The 18,448-nt window shown below is 33.3% G+C and overlaps 1 protein-coding gene across 1 annotated transcript in view; it reads left to right on the top strand.

Annotated features, from left to right (window-relative positions):
• Window positions 1-18,448, top strand: part of Brca2 (BRCA2 DNA repair associated) — a 69,861-nt gene that overhangs the window by 17,768 nt on the left and 33,645 nt on the right. The window contains exons 11-14 of the mRNA XM_027928868.2: window positions 1,273-6,180; window positions 8,862-8,957; window positions 13,502-13,571; window positions 17,644-18,077. Coding sequence (XP_027784669.2) covers window positions 1,273-6,180; window positions 8,862-8,957; window positions 13,502-13,571; window positions 17,644-18,077 — 5,508 coding nt within the window. The remainder of the gene's footprint in view (window positions 1-1,272; window positions 6,181-8,861; window positions 8,958-13,501; window positions 13,572-17,643; window positions 18,078-18,448) is intronic.

Below are 18,448 nucleotides of genomic sequence, written 5' to 3'. Positions count from 1 at the left end.
GTCTCACTTTGTTGCTCAGGCTGATCTCAAACTCATGGGCTCAAATAGTCCTGCCTCAGCCTCACAAGTAGCTGGGACTATAGGCATACACTGTTATAACCCACTCTATCACTCTTGAGATAGCTTTGGATACATAAACATTAAGAGCCTGTCTACTTAATTACTGCTTTAATTTTTAAAGTTTTTATTATATGCAAGTAATAATATGGTACCACTTTACTCTGTTTTCTATAAAACATACCAAAACTACAGAAAAACCTAATTGCTACCTAAATTTAATGTAGTCCTAAAATAATTATTTTTGTTGTTATTAGTCTTAAATATTTGGAGATTGCTTTAAATTATTGCTGTATTTCTGGGTCTCCAAAGTGTACACAGTGAAACTCTTGCTTTAGCAACAAATAGTTCACTTAACAGTAACTAAACTGTATATTAAAGAAGGAAACAGGGCATGCACCTGTAGTCCCAGCTACTTGAGAGGTTGAGGAATGTTTGAGGCCAGCCTGAACAACATAGTGAGACCCTGACTTAAAAACAAACAAAAAAGTGATTTTTATTTCCCTATAAGAAAATGTTAATGGGGGTGATATTGAAGTACAGAAGAACCATTTGATGTTTAGGTTAAATTTCCATAGAAAAACGTTTGATGCTGTATATATCAGAGTTAAAGCCAACGAAGTAGTTGGTATATAGTAGTGGTCACTGATTAAATGAGGTTAAGAACTTTGACTTACTAATAGGAAATTCAAAGACTAGAGAAAACAAGTTGAACAGAACAATTCAACTCATTTATCTTTATAGTTGAGATTAGGATATCTTTCGGGGCCTTCTTATATAGACCCTGTTTTTTAAAAATGTTTTGGTTTTTTGTTACAAAACAATTAAGGATATGGTTTCTTTTCTAATTCCTCTGCCCTTTATATATCCTACTACACCAATATTAACAATGACTTTTTCCCCATTTTTCAATAAAAATTAATATTATTTTGAAAATTTTTTATTTATGGTAGCTATTTCCTTGAACTAGATATTCATCTTGATTGAGTTGATACATATTATTAAAAATAATACCTAGACCCTGTTTATCTTTAGCTGGAAAATGTAATGATTTCAAAATAGTATTTAGAATTTTGCTTTAAATCTGACATTCATATTTTGCTTTCGTGTAATTCTTGATTTAAATACCACCTTTTTAACTTAGTGAAAAATATTTATTGAATGTGATTATTAGTACTTTAATTTTATTTTGTCACTTTGTGTTCTTACATTTAGGTTTATTGCATTCTTCTGTCAAAAGAAATTATTTACAGAATGATGATGAAGAACCAACTTTGTCTTTAACCAACTCTTCTGGGACAATTCTGAGGAAATGTTCCAATAATCAAGATAGTTATGTTAATACAATAGTATCTCAGGATCTTAAAGAAGGAGAAGTTCACAAAGAAAAACCGCAGTCATTTATAGCCCCAGAAACTGATTTTCTGTCATGTCTGCAGGAAAGACAGTGTGAAGATAATGCAAAAAGCCAAAAAGTTTCAGAGAAAAAAGAAAAGGTCTTAGTTGCAGCATGTCACCCTGTAGTACAGCATTTAGAAGTGGAATCTGGCGGCATTCACTTTCCATCACAGAAAAACCTTTTAGATGATGATAATACCAATACACTTTTGTTAACTCCTAGCTCCAGGGATCCAGGCATGATTTCTAGAGGAAAAGAATCATACAAAATGTCAGAGAAACTAAAATGTAAGAATTGTGAAGGTAGTATTGAATCACCCAAAAAGAGTCCCATGGAAAAATGCCAAGAAATGTGTTTTCTAAATGAAAATTCTAAAAAACCTGAGCTGTTATCTAAAAAATATGTAACCGTAGTATCACCTTCAATGAACTTGCAATTCAACCAAAATACAAACATAACAGTAATCCAAAAGGGCCAAGAAAAAACTCCTTTAATTTCAGAAATAACTGTCAATCCAAACTCTAAAGAACTTTTCCCAGACATTGAGAATAATTGTGTCTTTCAAATAACAAGTGAAAGGAACAATCGTGTTTTAGGAAATACAAAGGAACTTCTTGAAGCAGACCTGAGTTGTGTAAGAAAAACCTTTCCTAAGAATTCCACCATGGTAGTAGATACAGACATGGCTGAAAAACAAGTAGCTCACGTGTCTGTTTCAGACAGTATTGACTCATCAGGTATAGTCCATGATCTTACAGAGGAGAACAGAAATAGGGTAAAGCAACAGCTAAAAATAATTCCAGGTCAAGATTTAAAGTCAAACACCTCCTTGGCTATGAAATCAAATAGAAGTAATGGCTTTATGGACAAATGGGCAGGACCCTTAGATCCAGTTTCATATCATAATGTTGGAGGTAACTTCAGAACAGCTTCTAATAAAGAAATAAAATTCTCTGACCATGACATTAAGAAAAGCAAAATGCTCTTCAAAGACATTGAAGAACAGTATCCTGCTAGTTTAGGGTGTATTGAAATTGTAAACACCTTATCATTTGATAATCAGAAGAAACTAAACAAACCTCGTGTATTTGATTCACAGTCAGTTAATACTGTGTCTGCATATGTGAAGAGTACTACATTTCTTTCTGATTTTGAAAATAATCACACAACCCCTCAGATGTTGCCTTTAAAGGGAGATTTTAATTCAAACCATACTTTAACACCTAGCCAAAAGGCAGAAATTAAAGAACTTTCTACTATATTAGAAGAATCAGGAAGTCAGTTTGAATTTACACAATTCAGAAAAACAAGCCAAATAATACAGACTAATACATTTGAAGTGCCTGGAAACCAGACTGGCCTAAAGACCTCTTCTGAGGAATGGAAAGATGATGTTCATCGGACAATTGACACCTCATCTGTTGCTCAGGTAGAAAGCAGCAAAAAATTTGAAGGTGCAGTTGGAGTTAAACAAAAGTTTGCTCATTTGTTAAAAAATAACTGTAACAAAAGTGCTTCTAATTACTTAACAGATGAAAACAAAGACTTTAGAGGCTTTTATTCTGCTCGTGGCACAAAACTGAGTATTTCTAGTGAAGCACTGCAGAAAGCTGTGAAACTGTTTAGTGACATTGAGAATATCAGTGAGGAGACTGATGCAGAAGTAGATCCTGGAAATTTCTCTTCAAGTAAATGTCCTGATTCTACAGTTTCCATGTTTAAGATAGAAAGTCATAACGATGATAAAAATTTAAACAAGAAAAATAATGAATGCCAATTTACATTACAAACTAAGTTTGAAATGACTACTCACATTTTGGTTGAAGAAAATACTGAAAATTACATGAAAAACACAGAAAATGAAGATAACAAATGTACTAATGACAATAGAAATACTTGTAAGTTAGAAGAATCTGATCACAGTGATTCAAGTAAAAATGATACAGTTTCTGATCATAAAGATGAAAATGACTTGCCATGTACTGATCAGCACAATATAGATCTCAAGCTACCCAGCCAGTTTGTTAAGGAGGGAAGCACACAATTTAAAGAAAATTTGTCAGATTTAACTTGTTTAGAAGTTGTGAAAGCTGAAGAAACATGTCATGTTAATTTTTTCAGTAAAGAACAGTTAACTGCAGATAAAATGGAGCAAAATATAAAAGATTGTGGTATTTTTGATATATCCTTTCAGACTGCAAGTGGGAAAAATATCAGTGTCTCCAAAGAGTCATTAAATAAAGTTGTAAACTTCTTTGATCAAAAAACAGAAGAACTGAGTAACTTTTCAGATTCCTTGAATTCTAAATTACTTTCTGGCATAAATAAGAAGAAAATGGACATTTCAAGACATGGGACAATAGACATGGTTAAAAACAAAATATTGAAAGAAGGTATTCCAGTTGATATTGAGAGTCAATTACTGACTCTCCAGCAACAACCTGAATGTGAAATAGAAAAAAACAAAGAATCTAACCTGTTGAGTTTTCATACTGCTAGTGGGAAAAAAGTACAAATTGCAAAGGAGTCTTTGGACAAAGTAAAAAATATTTTTGATGAAAAAAAGCAAGATGTTAGTAAAATCACCAGTTTTACTCAACAAGGCTCAAAGACCCTAAAGGACAGAAAGGACTGTAAAGGGTTTGAATTAGCATGTGAGATGATAACTGTTCCAAAGTGTGAAGAAATGCAGGATTCTCTGATTAATAATGAGAAAAAGATTGTTTATAATGAGCCTGGGGTGTTACCCAGGCTAAGTGATGATTTATATGGACAAACTAAACATCTTGATACATTAAATATATCTCTGAAAGTTAAAATGCATGAACATATAGAAAAAGAGACTACAAACAGTCCTACAACTTGTTGCACCAATCAGTTTTCTTATTCAGCCACTGGAGATTCAGCTTTAGCATTTTACACAGGACATGGTAAACAAATTTCTGTGAACCAGGCTTCACTATTAGAAGCAAAACAATGGCTTAGGGAAGAAGAATTAGATGGTCAAGGAGAAAGAAATACTTCCAAGGCTGAATCTATAAAGGAATATGGGGAAAATCCTTTGTATGAAAATAGTTTAGACAGTATCATGACTGAAAAAGACAAAATTCATTTCTCTGAAAAGCAAGATTCAGCTTACTTAAGTAATAATAGCATGTCTAACAGCTGTTCTGCTTTTTGTCATTCCAATGATGTATATGATGATTCAGGATATCTCTCAAAAAATAAAATTAATTCTGATATTGAGCTAGTCATGAAAGACAAAAACACTAGTTTTAGAAAAGTGGACACATATCCACAAATTGTGAATGAAGATACTTCTGTACAGAAATTTGTGACTAACTTTTCACCTTGCAAAAGTAAAGATAGAACTACTAATTTGGCCATACCTGATTTCAAAAGTTTTGAGATAGGCCCACCTGCATTCAGTACAGCCAGTGGTAAGATAGTCTATATTTCACGTGACGCAGTAAGAAAAGTGAAAAAGATATTTACAGAAGACCACAGTAATGTAATTAAGGAAAACACTGAGAATAAGTCAGATATTTGCCAAAGAAAAATTGTGAAAGCTTATAGTGAAGCACTGGATAATTTAGAGGATGTTATTTTTCCTAACTCTTTAGATGATGAAGAATGTATGCCTTCACATAAGGTTTTTGCTGACATTCAAAGTGAACAAGTTGTACAACATAACCAAAAACTGTCTGGATTGGGGAAAGTTTCTGAAATATCACCTTGTGTCAATTTGGAAACTTCAGATATGTGTGAATTTAACAGAGGGGAGCTTCCCAGGTCATTCTCTTCTACAAATGCTTGTGGTATTTTTAGCACAGCTAGTGGAAAATCTGTACAAGTATCAGATACTTCGTTACAAAAGGCAAGAGGGATGTTTTCTGAGATAGAAGATAATGCCAACCAACTCTTTTCCAAAGTATCACTTAAAAGCAATGAAGAACATTCAAACCCGTTCACAAGAGAAAAAAGTACTATGGCACATGCCCCCCCAAACGTACTATCACCCAGGAAAAGCTTTCTGTGTAACATAAATTCGTCTTTTTCTGGGTTTAGTACAGCAAGTGGAAAACAGGTTGCAGTTTCAGAAAGTGCCTTACACAAGGTTAAGGGAATGTTAGAGGAATTTGATCTAATGGGAACTGAACAGACCCTTCAGTATTCACCTACATCTAGGCAAGATATATCAAGAATGCTTCCTCCTCCTTGTATTGAAAAAAGAATTGTGGAACACTCTGTAAGCTCTAAAATGGAAAAGGCCTACAATAATGAATTTAATGATAATGTTGAAAATACTTCTTCAGGAAATAATCACTGTGTTAAAGCGTCTCCATATGTCTCTCAGTTGAAGCAAGGCAGACAACACCTAGTATTAGGAACCAAATTATCACTTGTTGAGAACACTCATCTTTTAGGAAAAGAACAAACTGTATCCAAAAACATAATAGAAACTGGCCAAACTGAGACCTTTTCTAGTGTTTCTGTGAAAACAAATGTAGAAGTTTGTTCTACTTACTCCAAAGATCCAGAAAACTGTTTTGAAACAGAAGCAGTTGAGATTGCCAAAGCTTTTATGGAGGATGGTGAGCTGACAGATTCTGAACCACCAACTCATGCCAAACATTCTTTCTTTATGTGCCAAAAAAATGAGGAAATGATTTTGTTAAATTCAAGGACTGAAAAAAGAAGAGGAAATGCCCTTGTGTCAGTTGGTAAGTATGTTTGCCTTTTGTTTTGCCAAGTTCTGCCTTAAAAGTGTTCAGTTCTTAGTAGTCCTTCTGTGCTAGCGATCAGAGTATTAGACAAGCCAAGTATGCTTTCTCAGGCTTGTATGTCTAGTTTGGTGGAATGTGATTTGATTTGATATTTCTTAGTCTGTGTACCACAAAGTCATGTTTTGAGGGCCTCTCGATATGCTTTTAGAGATTTTTAATAGTTATATTTGAGAAATTACTCTTGAAAGTTTGAGTTTTTCTAGAAAAGTTGAAATTCCCTCTTGTCTTCATATCATAACAAAGCCTGTATAATACTGTTTTCATATTTTTAGCAGAGGTTCATACTCTGGCTCTTTATTTAAAGGTTGGTTTCTAATTATACTACTTACTGTATAATATATACTATTCAGTTATACTGCTTAGTTTCTCTGAGCCTTAGTTTCCATATTTATAAAATGCAAATAAGACCTCACACAGAGTAAAAGAGAAAAGTATGTACCTAAAAGCTTTTAGCATTGAATCTGACACATGGTAGAGAGAGAGCATGTAATAGGTGTTGGCTCACTTCCTTTTTTTTTCATCTAGGAAAATCTATAAACATTTACTATTAGCAAATAGAATGGTCTTAATGCTATTGTACGATGTTCTAACTTCTCTTTTAAAATGTATATCCAACAACTTAGTTCAACTATTAGTTAATTGGAGATGTAAGATTTTGTTGCTGTTGTTTGGAGGGTGTCTGGCTAGAAATAATCTTAAATTATTGAAACTGTTGATTAGTTAAAGGAAATGCCAGTCCTCACTCTACAACTCTTGAGTAGCTGATCCTAAATAACTAGCTCCTTTTTAAACTATGTAGACTCATAAAATATTTGCATTATCAAAAATCTTAGCCAGGTGTGGTGTTGTACCTCTAATCAGAGCTACTCAGGAGGCTGGAGGATCTTAATAAGTTAAGGCCAGCCTGAGCAACTTAACAAGAGCCTGTCAACAAAACAAGAAAATCTTGTCTAGCTTCTTCAGATAGCAAAGAAAGACACTGAAGCCAGTCAGTTCGTTTTAAATCATCCTACAGTTTTTACTTAAATCAGGTGTTACCCAGGTCATATTCTATACAGAGTTTGCTTCATGTGCAAGTAGTAAATTTATAATACTTAAATGATTTGCTGTCCTTTAGTACAAAATTCAGAAGTGCATATACTTAAAAAGTAATCATATTTTTTTTATTTGTGGAAGAATGATGACTTTATTTATAGCAACCCATTGCAGTTCCACATGTATATATAGGTTAGCCTCCTGCTGAGAAAACAACTCAGACTTCTAAATATTCTCAACAATGTTACTATTTAATTTCCCTTACTTCTGTTACATTTACATATAGAGCTTTTTTCAGCTTCTGGTTGTTTGCATAGTACAGGTTCTTGTAAAACAACTAAACCACTTTATTATGATCTAACACCTGATAAAGCCTTGAATGGACATTTTTATTCATTAAATCCTACAAATTCATTCCCTGTAATCATCAAAAAAGCAAAGTGCTTCTTACATATAATTTCAGCATGACATGGAAATGCATAACTTGAATTATGGTTTCATCTTAGCCTCTGCAAGCTCTCTACAACTGAGCTATATCCTCAACCCAGAAGTGTTAATATTACTAGGGGCCAGAGATGTAGGTCAGTGGTAGAGCACCTGTTTAAAATGTACAAGTCTCAGAATCCAACCCCCAGCACTGCCAAAGAAAAATATAGAAGTGTTACTAATATTTTAGTGTAATTTGGTAATTTAAAAAAATCTGTTCTCCCACTTATTGACTCCTAATTTGTGGACCCATATAATAAATTCATCTTTGAATTTAGTGCCTACCCACTAAAAAGTTTATTTGAAGAAATTTTGTTTGTCCTTGTTGCCAGTAAACCTAGATTTACATTCAGTCTAGTTTATTAAAAAGTGACTTCTGTGGTGAATGACAGTATCGTTTAAACTTAGACTCTATTAAATAGTGGGGGTTTTTTGGGGGGTTCGTTTTTTGTTTTTGCAGCACTGGGGGGTTGAACCCAGGGGCACTGTACCACTGAGGTACATCCCAGATATTTTGATTTTTTGAGACAAGGTCTCACTACTTTTATCAAGGCTAACCTCAAACTTGGTGGTCCTTCTGCCTTGGGGTTGCTGGGATTACAGGTGTGCACCACCCAATATACCTGGTTGAATAGCAGTATATTTCAATGGTTTAACAGTAGTAGAAATTGGTTATCAAAAATATATTTTCTCTTTCAAAGTAGAATGGTCACTATTTAAATTACAATTATTGGGCGAGGCACAGTGGTGCATGCCTATAATCCCAGCAGCTTAGAAGGCTAAGGCAGGAGGATTGCAAGTTCAAAGCCAGCCTCAGCAACTTAGCAAGGCCCCAAGGAATTCAGTGAGACCCTGTCTGTAAATAAAATATAAAAAAGGGCTGGGGATGTTGCTCAGTGGTTAAGCACCTCTGGTACTTCAATCCCCGGTACCAAAAAAATAAGTAAACAAACAAACAAATAAATAAATAATAATTATTATGTGTTTTATTTAATAGTGTGAAAATGGATTATGGTTTTAAACTATGAATGATAGTCTTATAAACAGTAGAATGGATATCATTTATTTTACAAATGTGTGTGGAAAAATTTTTTTAGGAGAACCCCCAATCAAAAGAAGTTTGTTAAATGAATTTGACAGAATAATAGAAAATGAAGAAAAATCTTTAAAGACTTTGAAAAGCACTCCGGATGGTAACATTTGCTTTTTATTCATATCTTTTCCACCTCTATAGGTCCTATTCATAGTATTCTAGTTATCTTTCTCAGTTCTTTTTGGTATATGTAACAGAAAATAATTTATAGTATGGTTTAATTTTTGTATCTTATTTGTTTATTCTTATATGTTAAGCAGACTTTTCCCTCATAACCTAGTATAGTGCTGGGATTGTGGCTCAGTGGTAGAGCATTTGCCTAGGACACCTGAGGCACTAGGTTGGATCCTTAGCACCACATAAAAATAAATAAATAAAAAATAAAGGTATTATTAAAAACAATTTAAAAAAAAATCTAGTATAATGGGGATGTTGTGTGGAACCAGAAAGTGTGAAATGATTATACAATAATCACTTTTTAATTTAAAAAAGCCATAAAAATCAAATTTAAAGCTATAGTAGTATAATAATTTAAAGCTCAGGTTCTAGAGTCCAGTCAGGATTTTGATCACCAGCATTTCACCAAAATCAGTCTTTTCTAAGTCATACTGCCAAATCCAACAGGCATTTCTTAGTCCTGTTTACCTGCATCTTTCAGCCCACTAGCCTAGTTGATCATCTCTCAGCCCACCATAGTCTCTTGGTTCTCTCCCTACAGGATCACTCTTTCACAGTCATCTTTATGGTTCTTACTCTAAACAGGAGAGCCCCAGGGATCCTTAGATCTCTTCTATATCTAAACTTTAGTGACTACCAGTTTTATCTTATAGTTTAGCCTGTCCCTGAACTCCATAGTCATTTATTTGCCTACTTAATACATTTCTACTTGGATTACTAAGTATGCATCTCAAAGTCACTGCCAAACTCCAATTTCATCCTGGCTCCAAACTTGTTTTGTCTTTCCTTTTTCTTTTTTTAATACCTTTATTTTATTTATTTATTTTTATGTGGTGCTGAGGATCGAATTCAGGGCCTCGCATGTGCTAGCACCCTACCGCTGAGCCACAATCCCAGCCCCTGTCTTTCCTTTTTCAATAAGGGGCTGTGCATTTTGCCATTTAATTATATAAAAACCTTGATATTATCTTTTACTGTTTTGTCAATAAGTTCTGTAGGTTTTACTTTCAAAAAGACAAGAATTTGCCGAGCTCAGTGGTAAAAAACTGGTTTTTAAATTCTTTTGCTCTTTATTAGCCAGTATTCAGCAAAAAAGAGCTTTATGTTAACAAATGAGAATAAGCTATAGTTCTTCCTAGAAGACAGGATAGTTACAAATTCTCAACATAAGGATAAAGTGGCTATATTAGTCACTGTTAATGGGAGCAAATAATTTTATTTATTGAGCAAAATCGATTTCATGGATTTTTTAATTTATAAAGTACATATAAAGCTTAGAGGCAAAATACAACATAAACACTGTACTTCTTTACAAAAAGGAAACATTCATTCTGATGTTTAAATTATCCCAAATTTGGAAGTAGAAACCTCTTCAAACTATTTCCCAAGGTTTTTTTTTTTTTTTTTAATACATGTCTTGATTAATCTTTGAGCATTTCCTTGATTTTATTACCAGTATCACAAAAAGATTTCCTAGGATCTTGTAATTTCCCTTATATGGTGCTGGAATCATCTCTTTCTTTGAAGATCCTTTTAGTAGTTTATAAAAAGAGATTTGGGTGCTAGGTATGATATTGCTGCTGGTATTATTGGTTTTTGAATATTTATATCTTGGTTCCTAATAACATTTGCCTGCTTTATTTATTATTTATTCTAATCAGCTGTACATCAGCAGAATTCTCTTTGATTCATTGCACACAAATGGACATTACATGTTTATTCGCTGTATCCTACGGCATTGGTTCTAGAACCTTTCTATCTCAGAATCTCTTTGTAAGTTTAAACATAGAGGACCTGAGAACATTTATTTGAATGGATTATATCTGTTGATATATACCATATTAGAAATTAAAGTTGAGAATTTTTAATATTTGCAATATCATGCATTGGTCATATGGAAGATGTTAATTCACTGAGCTTTGACACATTATATAGTATTGATGACTTTATAGTGACATCATTGATCTGATCTGGAAAGTCTAAGTATTAGAAAACTGTCGAGCTTACATAACCAGATACAAGCTTTTTATAATTCTAATTTTCATTTAAAAGCTTGAATTTTTCCACTGGCTACAATATTGTTATTTATTTTTCTTGATAAGCTCATTTCATTCATTTTTGAAAAAATGTTGCTGAATACCCAAGTCTGAATGACTACAGTTTGTTGACTATTCTTGCAAGTAAAAATGCTTAATTCTTTGAAGAAATGAAATGATTGTGTAGCTCAGCTCAATCATTACAGTGCATTTTCTTGAGAGACTGGTGATATTAAAGTATGTTGCAGAATACGTGAGAAAACATGAATAACATCTCAGGATTGTTATTATGACATTTTGACAACTTCGATCTCCTAAAGGAGATCCTCCTCCATAAAAGATTCTTTTGAGTTTTTGTCTTTAGATGTATCCTTAATACATTGTTTTTTGTTGTTGTTGTTATTTTATGGTGCTGGGGATTGAACCAGGGCCTTATGCATACGAGGCAGGCACTACCAAATGAGCTATATCCCCAGCCCCTTAATACATTTTTAATGTATTGGTAAGGATGTATAATCAAAGTACTGTGTTCAAATGTCAGTCACAATAATTTTATATATGCTTAGATAATTAAGTTAGATTTGTATCCATTTATTTTCTTTTTTCTTATTCAACATTTGAGTAAATAACATACAGTATTTCACAACATAATCCTTACCACCATATACTTGTCACATCCTGTTTTTTTAGTTCAAAACTTGGTTCATAATCTTTCATTGAATAATTGTCACATGGCATAATTCTGTTCTTCACGCCATTTAAAAGGTGAACAGCAGCAATGTATTCAACACTGGCATATGGGTGCACATTTGTCTTCTCGCACACTGCACATCGTGAGTCTGGAATTCTCAGGGCACATGCACTGTCAGCATACTTACAAAAGTCAACTTGCATGGTTTGTCTAGAGCACTGCAGTACTATGGGTAAACACTTCTTATTGGTGCTGAGCACAGCATGTTAGAAAACTAAACCACTGATTGCAGCACAGAATCTTGGACCCAGAAGATTAAGTTTTGTAGTTCATACTTCACAATACTGTAGTAAATTTTCTCAAGTATAATATTTCAGTTGTAATGCACAAATCAGTAATGTCTAATCTGTTTACTTTTTTCAGACCAGAAAATTGTTTGCTAAACTGTCATGTGCATTGATTTAAACTATTCAGTTTTAACATATATTCACAAGTATTCCATGCATCCTAATCTTGCACCAGTTTAGTAATAAATGACTTTTAAGTAATACCAGTACAATTAAAAAAAAAAAAAATCACGATTGTCATACTCCATTTTTTTTAAAAGAGAAAGAGATTTTTTTTTTTTTTTTTTTTTTTTTTTGTAGATGGACACAACACAATGCCTTTATTTTTATGTGGTGCTGAAAATCGAACCCGGGTCCTGCCCATGCTAGGCAAGCGCTCTTCTGCTGAGCCACAATCCCAGCCCATACCCCATTTTTTTGCCAAAAAAAAAAAAAAGCATAAATTCTGTGACTATTATGCAATGAAATACAGTATTTACATGGTTCATTTGCAAACACTATAGAAAGATACACTTGGAAAGGTCAGTTCTTCCTTATTACTCCATGTTCTTTACCACTTCCCCTACCTCTTGGCTCACTTTTTTTTTTTTTTTTAAGTATCTTGGTGGTGCTGGGATTGAAACCAGGGCCTTGTACATACTAGTGCTCATACCACTGACTGTGCCTTAGCCCTTGCTCACTTTTGAAATAGTTTTTTTTTTTTTTTAATTCTTTTTGATGATTTCTTCTTGTTAAAAAAATATATGTGTGTTCTCACTGTCTTTCTTACTCAAAAAGATAGATAGATATATAGATAGATAGACAGACAGACTGCTTTTACTTAAAAATTTATTTGGGGATTACCCCTTAATGAGTATATAGAGATCTTTCTCATTCATTCTTATGGTTACATGGTACTTGATCATATGGCTGTATCAGTGTATCCTAGCTTATTCAGTCAATCCCCTATTAATGATTTAATTAATTAAAAGTTTTATAGGTATAAATAATATACTGAGAATGAATAATATCTAAAGCTTTGCTTCTCTTTATGTTTATACTATGAGTTATTTGGTATATAGCTATTATCAATTTGAATGCACTGACTCTGTGCCTTAGCCCTTGCTCACCTTTTGATGATTTCTTCTTGTTAAAAAAAAAAAAGTATGTGTTCCCCTGTCTTTCTTACTTAAAAATAAGAAAGACATAGATAAAAAGATAGATATAAATAGAAATACTGTTTTTACAAAATATTTCTTTTGATAAATATTTCTTTTGAATCTATTGAAAATTTAAAGCCTATAATTGTCTCGAATTTTGTATAAATATTTACAATTAGAGATGTAATAGGCCAATAGAAAATAAAATCTCCCATTATATTTTTATTGATAATGTAAAATAATTTTCTCTCTAGGCACAATAAATGATAGAAGATTATTTACCCATCACATTTCTTTAGAGCCAATTATCTGTGGACCCTTTCGGTGAGATGTTTACCTTGTTTTTCAATTTTACTAATATAATTAGAAAAAAAATGTGGCTTTAGGAATTATTTCTAAAACTAATGGAACTACTATGCAGTAAAGAAATTAACACTTCCCTTTTTGAAAGCCTGTATAAGGATTAAATAATTCAATATTTTGGTATTTTATAGTGCTATTTATACTGTTATTTTTTTAGTTTCATGGCAGCCTTGTAAAGTACACAAACTGATTACATGCCAATTTTGTGAATGATGTACAGAGGTTGAGAAGAATTAAGGAAATATTAAAAATAATTAACAATAAGATGGCAGATATCGAAGATATCCTTTTATCTCTCCTTCGCTAAAGCCTACTAAAATTACCAAGATAATTTTTAAAAATACATTTTTAGTTGTAGACGGACACAATATCTCTTTTTATGTTGTGCTGAGGATCGAACCCAGTACCTCACACATCTAAGACAAGCACTCTACCACTGAGCCACAGCTCCAGCCCAAGAGAATTTTTTTAAACATGTAATTCCCAAGAACTCTGATCAAAAGAAACAAATACCAAAAGTTTGGAAGCCAAAAATATGAATGACTTAGTAAACCTAAGAAAGCCAAAACCTGTCATTAGGGCAAGCAGAGAAGCTACCAGTTTATCCCAAACAACCTGAGAAAGACTCAAATTGGCAGCGCAATGTATTTCTCTTGGTAAAGTAGAAGAAGTAAGATTAGATAAAATTCTGTTTAAGAACCATCTGGTTCCCCTCCTCTGTTGCTAATAGGCATTTATTGCTCTTTCCCGGAGAACCAGGTGGTTAGTCATTCCATGGAGCAGTTAAATTGGAGTTCTGATTTGGAGGTGGGATAAGAGAAGGGAACACAAGCCACAGTTGGAAGGGTACTGAAAACAGGAATTAAGTAAAAATCTGTATATCAAGCAGTGAGACGCTTAGCCTCCTACCCACCTTTGGTTCCCAAATGCTGACAAGACTGGAAGATTTGGAAGTAGAGGGGCCTCAGGGAATATGACCAGCCCAACAGAAAAGACCTAAAAATACTGTTACCAGTATTCAAATGAAACAGCATAGCCAGTCATCAGACAGTTAATCCAATAATTGACAGGTTCTGTAAACATATGGAAACTTCTGTTCAGCTCTTTAGTGCATCTTTTTAAATGAGCAAAGATCATTGGAAGGAAGCCACTATGAAAGATGGTAGCCAAAATACAAAAACAAAAGCAAAAAAAGAGGAAACAGATTATGCAAGTAGAATAATTTGAAAAAACTTAGATATTCTCAGATAAGATATATCTTAATATAAGAAAAAATTACTATAAAAAGAGCTCTTAGAAATTAAAAATATGATAACACAAGTAAATTAACTCTCTAGGAGAAGCAGGGGCTAAAAATCTCTTCTCTAAAATCCCTGGCAACCACTGTCTCCATAGTTTTGCCTTTCCCAGAATACTATATAATTGGAATTATATAGTATATAGTATTTTCATAATGGCACTTTTACTTAGCAATGTGAATTAAAGGTTCCATTGTACCTTGATAACTCTTCATTTTTGCACTGAATAATATTCCATTATATAGGTAGATATTGATCAATTAATCTATTGAAGGCCATCTTTCTTGTGTTTCTGTCCTCACACAAGGACAGCTTCATTTGTTTCAATTTTAGGCAATTATGAATAAAGCTTCCATAAATATTAGTGTGCAAATTTTGTGTGAGCATCATTTTTCAGATGATTTGGGTAAATAACAATGATCATGATTGCTGGATCATATGGTTAAGAGGACATTTGGTTTTGTGAGAAATTACCAAATTACTTTCCAAAACGGATGTACCATTTGGAACTCCCATCAGTAATGAATGAGACTTCCTGTTGCTCCACATATTCACTGGCATTGGGTTTTCTCAGTAATGTGGATTTTTGCCTTTCTAACAGAAAGATAATGGTGTATCATTTTTGTTTTAGTTTGCAATTTCTAATGATATATGTTATTGTATTAGCATCTTTTCATAGCTTATTGGCCATCTGTGTCTTACTTGGTAAGGTTTCTGTTAAGATTTCTAGCTATTGTTAAATTGGGTTTGTTTTTTTCTTATAGATTTTAAGAATTATTTGTGTATTTTAGACACCAGAACTTTGTCTAATACATGTTTTGCAAATATTTAAAAAAAATAGAAATGGAAAATAATATTAACGATAATAATAGTAGCAGGGGCTGGAGGTATAACTCAATGGTAAAGTGCATGCTAGCATGTGTAAGGCCCTGAGTTTGATCCCCAGCGTGCCACACAGGAAAAAAACGAACATTTTGTTTTAGCCTGGTGCATACTAATCCCAGCTACTTGGGAGGCTGAAGGAGGAAGATCCCAAGTTCAAGGCCAGCATGGGTAACATGGTGAGATCCCGTCTCAAAAACAAAACATTACTTAAGTAATGCTTTAATTTTACCTTGCAGGCAAACTGTTCTGAGGCTCTATTTTCTGTTCCAAAGTGCTCTTGCTGCTTCTCTAGACTGAACATCACATTTGTGATTCTGGAATTTCTCTTCAATTCCATTCCAAGAGCTACCTTTTTCTATGTTTAATTCATGTTTCTAAAGTTCCACATTTTTCTCCTTATTTATGCACTTGTTTTGGTTACTTTTCTGAGAAAAATGCATGGGAGATAAATCTTTTGGCACTATGCATCTGAAAAATATCTATTCTTACTCAATTTTTGATGTGCTGGGGATTGAACCTAGAGCCTCATGCATGGTAGGCAGGTTCACTGACACTGAGCTACATCCACAGCCTGTCTACCCACCCTCTTAATTGATGTTTAGTCAGTGATAGGATTTTTGGATAGAAACCATTTTGTCTCAGAATATAATACATTCATCTATAAAATGTGCTTAGTCATAATACAAATGTTGGAAATTGATAGAATCAAATACAGTTTTATATATACTGTAAAGTAGAGGTGGTGTTGACAGAGATAAATCTTCGTTTTCCATAGTGGGAGGTTATTAGCAACTGCATTGAGAACAATTTCTCAAAATAGTGAGAGAAAGGAGAGCTCATTTAGTGAAAATTGAGGAAGTGGAAAAATTACCTGTTGAAGAAAGTTGACCACAGAGTGTAGGTAACGATGAATATTACCTTGAAGTAGAAATAAGGCTGAGAAAAATGTGCCTACATAAAGAAGCACTCAAAAAATGTATAAACAGGGGCTGGGGTTATGGATCAACAGTAGAGCGCTTTCCCCACACATTCAAGGCCTTGGGTTTGATCCTCAGCACCACATAAAAATAAATAAAAAATAAAGTTTTATTAAAAAAAACACAAAGATTATTTTTAAAAATAAATGTATAAACGGGCTGGGGCAGTAGCTCAGTGGCAGAGCACTTGCCTTGAACATGTAAGGCACTGGGTTCTATCCTCAGCACCACATAAAAATAATAAATAAAGATATTGTGTCCATCTACAATTGAAAAAAATATTTGGGGCTGGGGTTGTGGCTCAGTGGTAGAGCGTTTGCCTCCCACGTGCGAGACCCTGGGTTCGATCCTCAGCACCACAGAAAAATAAGTGAATAAAATAAAGGTATTGTGTCCAACTACAATTAAAAAATAAATATTAAAAAAAAAAAGAAATGTATATACAGGTGGAGGAGACGGGGAGAATACTATTTGAAAGAGTAAGACTTATAAATAGAATGAATTATTAGATGGGCTCAAGAGTTCTGGTAAAAGCAGAAGCCAGAGAGGATGGGCAGATATTTCACTAATAAGGAGGTAAGGAAGGAGTCCTGTGGTAAAATTGAATGGGACACACACTGAGAAGACCCACTTTTGACAGACTCTGTTGTACTCTATTGTGTTAAATAGATTGTAAAATCAAAGGCTAGAAATAAATGTGTAGGAAACAGTTGTAGCCTAGAAAAGTATGGTATTGTTTTGGAATGGTAACCATGATGAATGCAAAACAATTATCTGAATAGAATTGCCATGTAGCATTTGAGAGTCTACAAAAATGGCATATACCTAAACATGTGTATGATCAGACTTAAATATTTTCTCTCTCTAATGTAGCACAACTAAGAAACAGCAAGAAACCCAGAAACCAAATTTTACTGTACCTGGTCAGAAATTTCTATCTAAATCTCATCTTTATGAACACCTGACTTCAGAAAAATCTTCAAGCAATTTGCCAGTTTCAGAGCAGCCACTTTATAAAGATCCCACTACAAGAAACGAAAAAATGAGATACTCAATTACTACAGGAAAATCAAACAAAGTCTTTGTCCCACCTTTCAAAACTAAATCACATTTTTACAGAGATGAACATTGTGTTTCCAAGAATATTAATTTGGGTGAAAACAAACAAAAACAAAGAAACATAAATGAATGTGGCTCTTGTGATAAGGAAAACAATATTAACGACAGTGATATTCATCAATTTGACAAAATCAGCACCAGTCAAGTAACAACTATGATTGTCCCAAATTGTGAAGAAGAATCTTTAGGTTTGTGAGATAATTTGTGTGACCCATTTTTGCCTTTTGGTTAGATATTTCTCGTTAAAATCTTGTAGTAATATTCTTGAAGGGTTTCCCTATTTTGTGGTGATTAATAATTTCAGAACCTTTTTTAATGTTTTAGATTTTCTAAATCCAAAGATTAGGTTTAAATTATTCCAATGATTTGTTTTGATTTCCCCAAAGAACTTGTGGCCTTTCTTGTTTAAAAAAATTTTTTAAAAGACTACTAGACACACAATCCAGGACTGTTATTTATGGAGTATATTTTATCATGCTACTAATTGTCTTCTAAAATTGAAATAAAAGTAATAGATGTATGTCTAATCTTTATGTACAATTTAACAAGTTGAAATTTT

This window comes from Marmota flaviventris, chromosome 4 (assembly GCF_047511675.1).
Source record: "Marmota flaviventris isolate mMarFla1 chromosome 4, mMarFla1.hap1, whole genome shotgun sequence".
Lineage (NCBI taxonomy): Eukaryota > Metazoa > Chordata > Mammalia > Rodentia > Sciuridae > Marmota > Marmota flaviventris.
The sequence above is the reverse complement of the archived record's forward strand: the minus strand, read 5'-3'. Positions and strand labels throughout refer to the sequence as shown.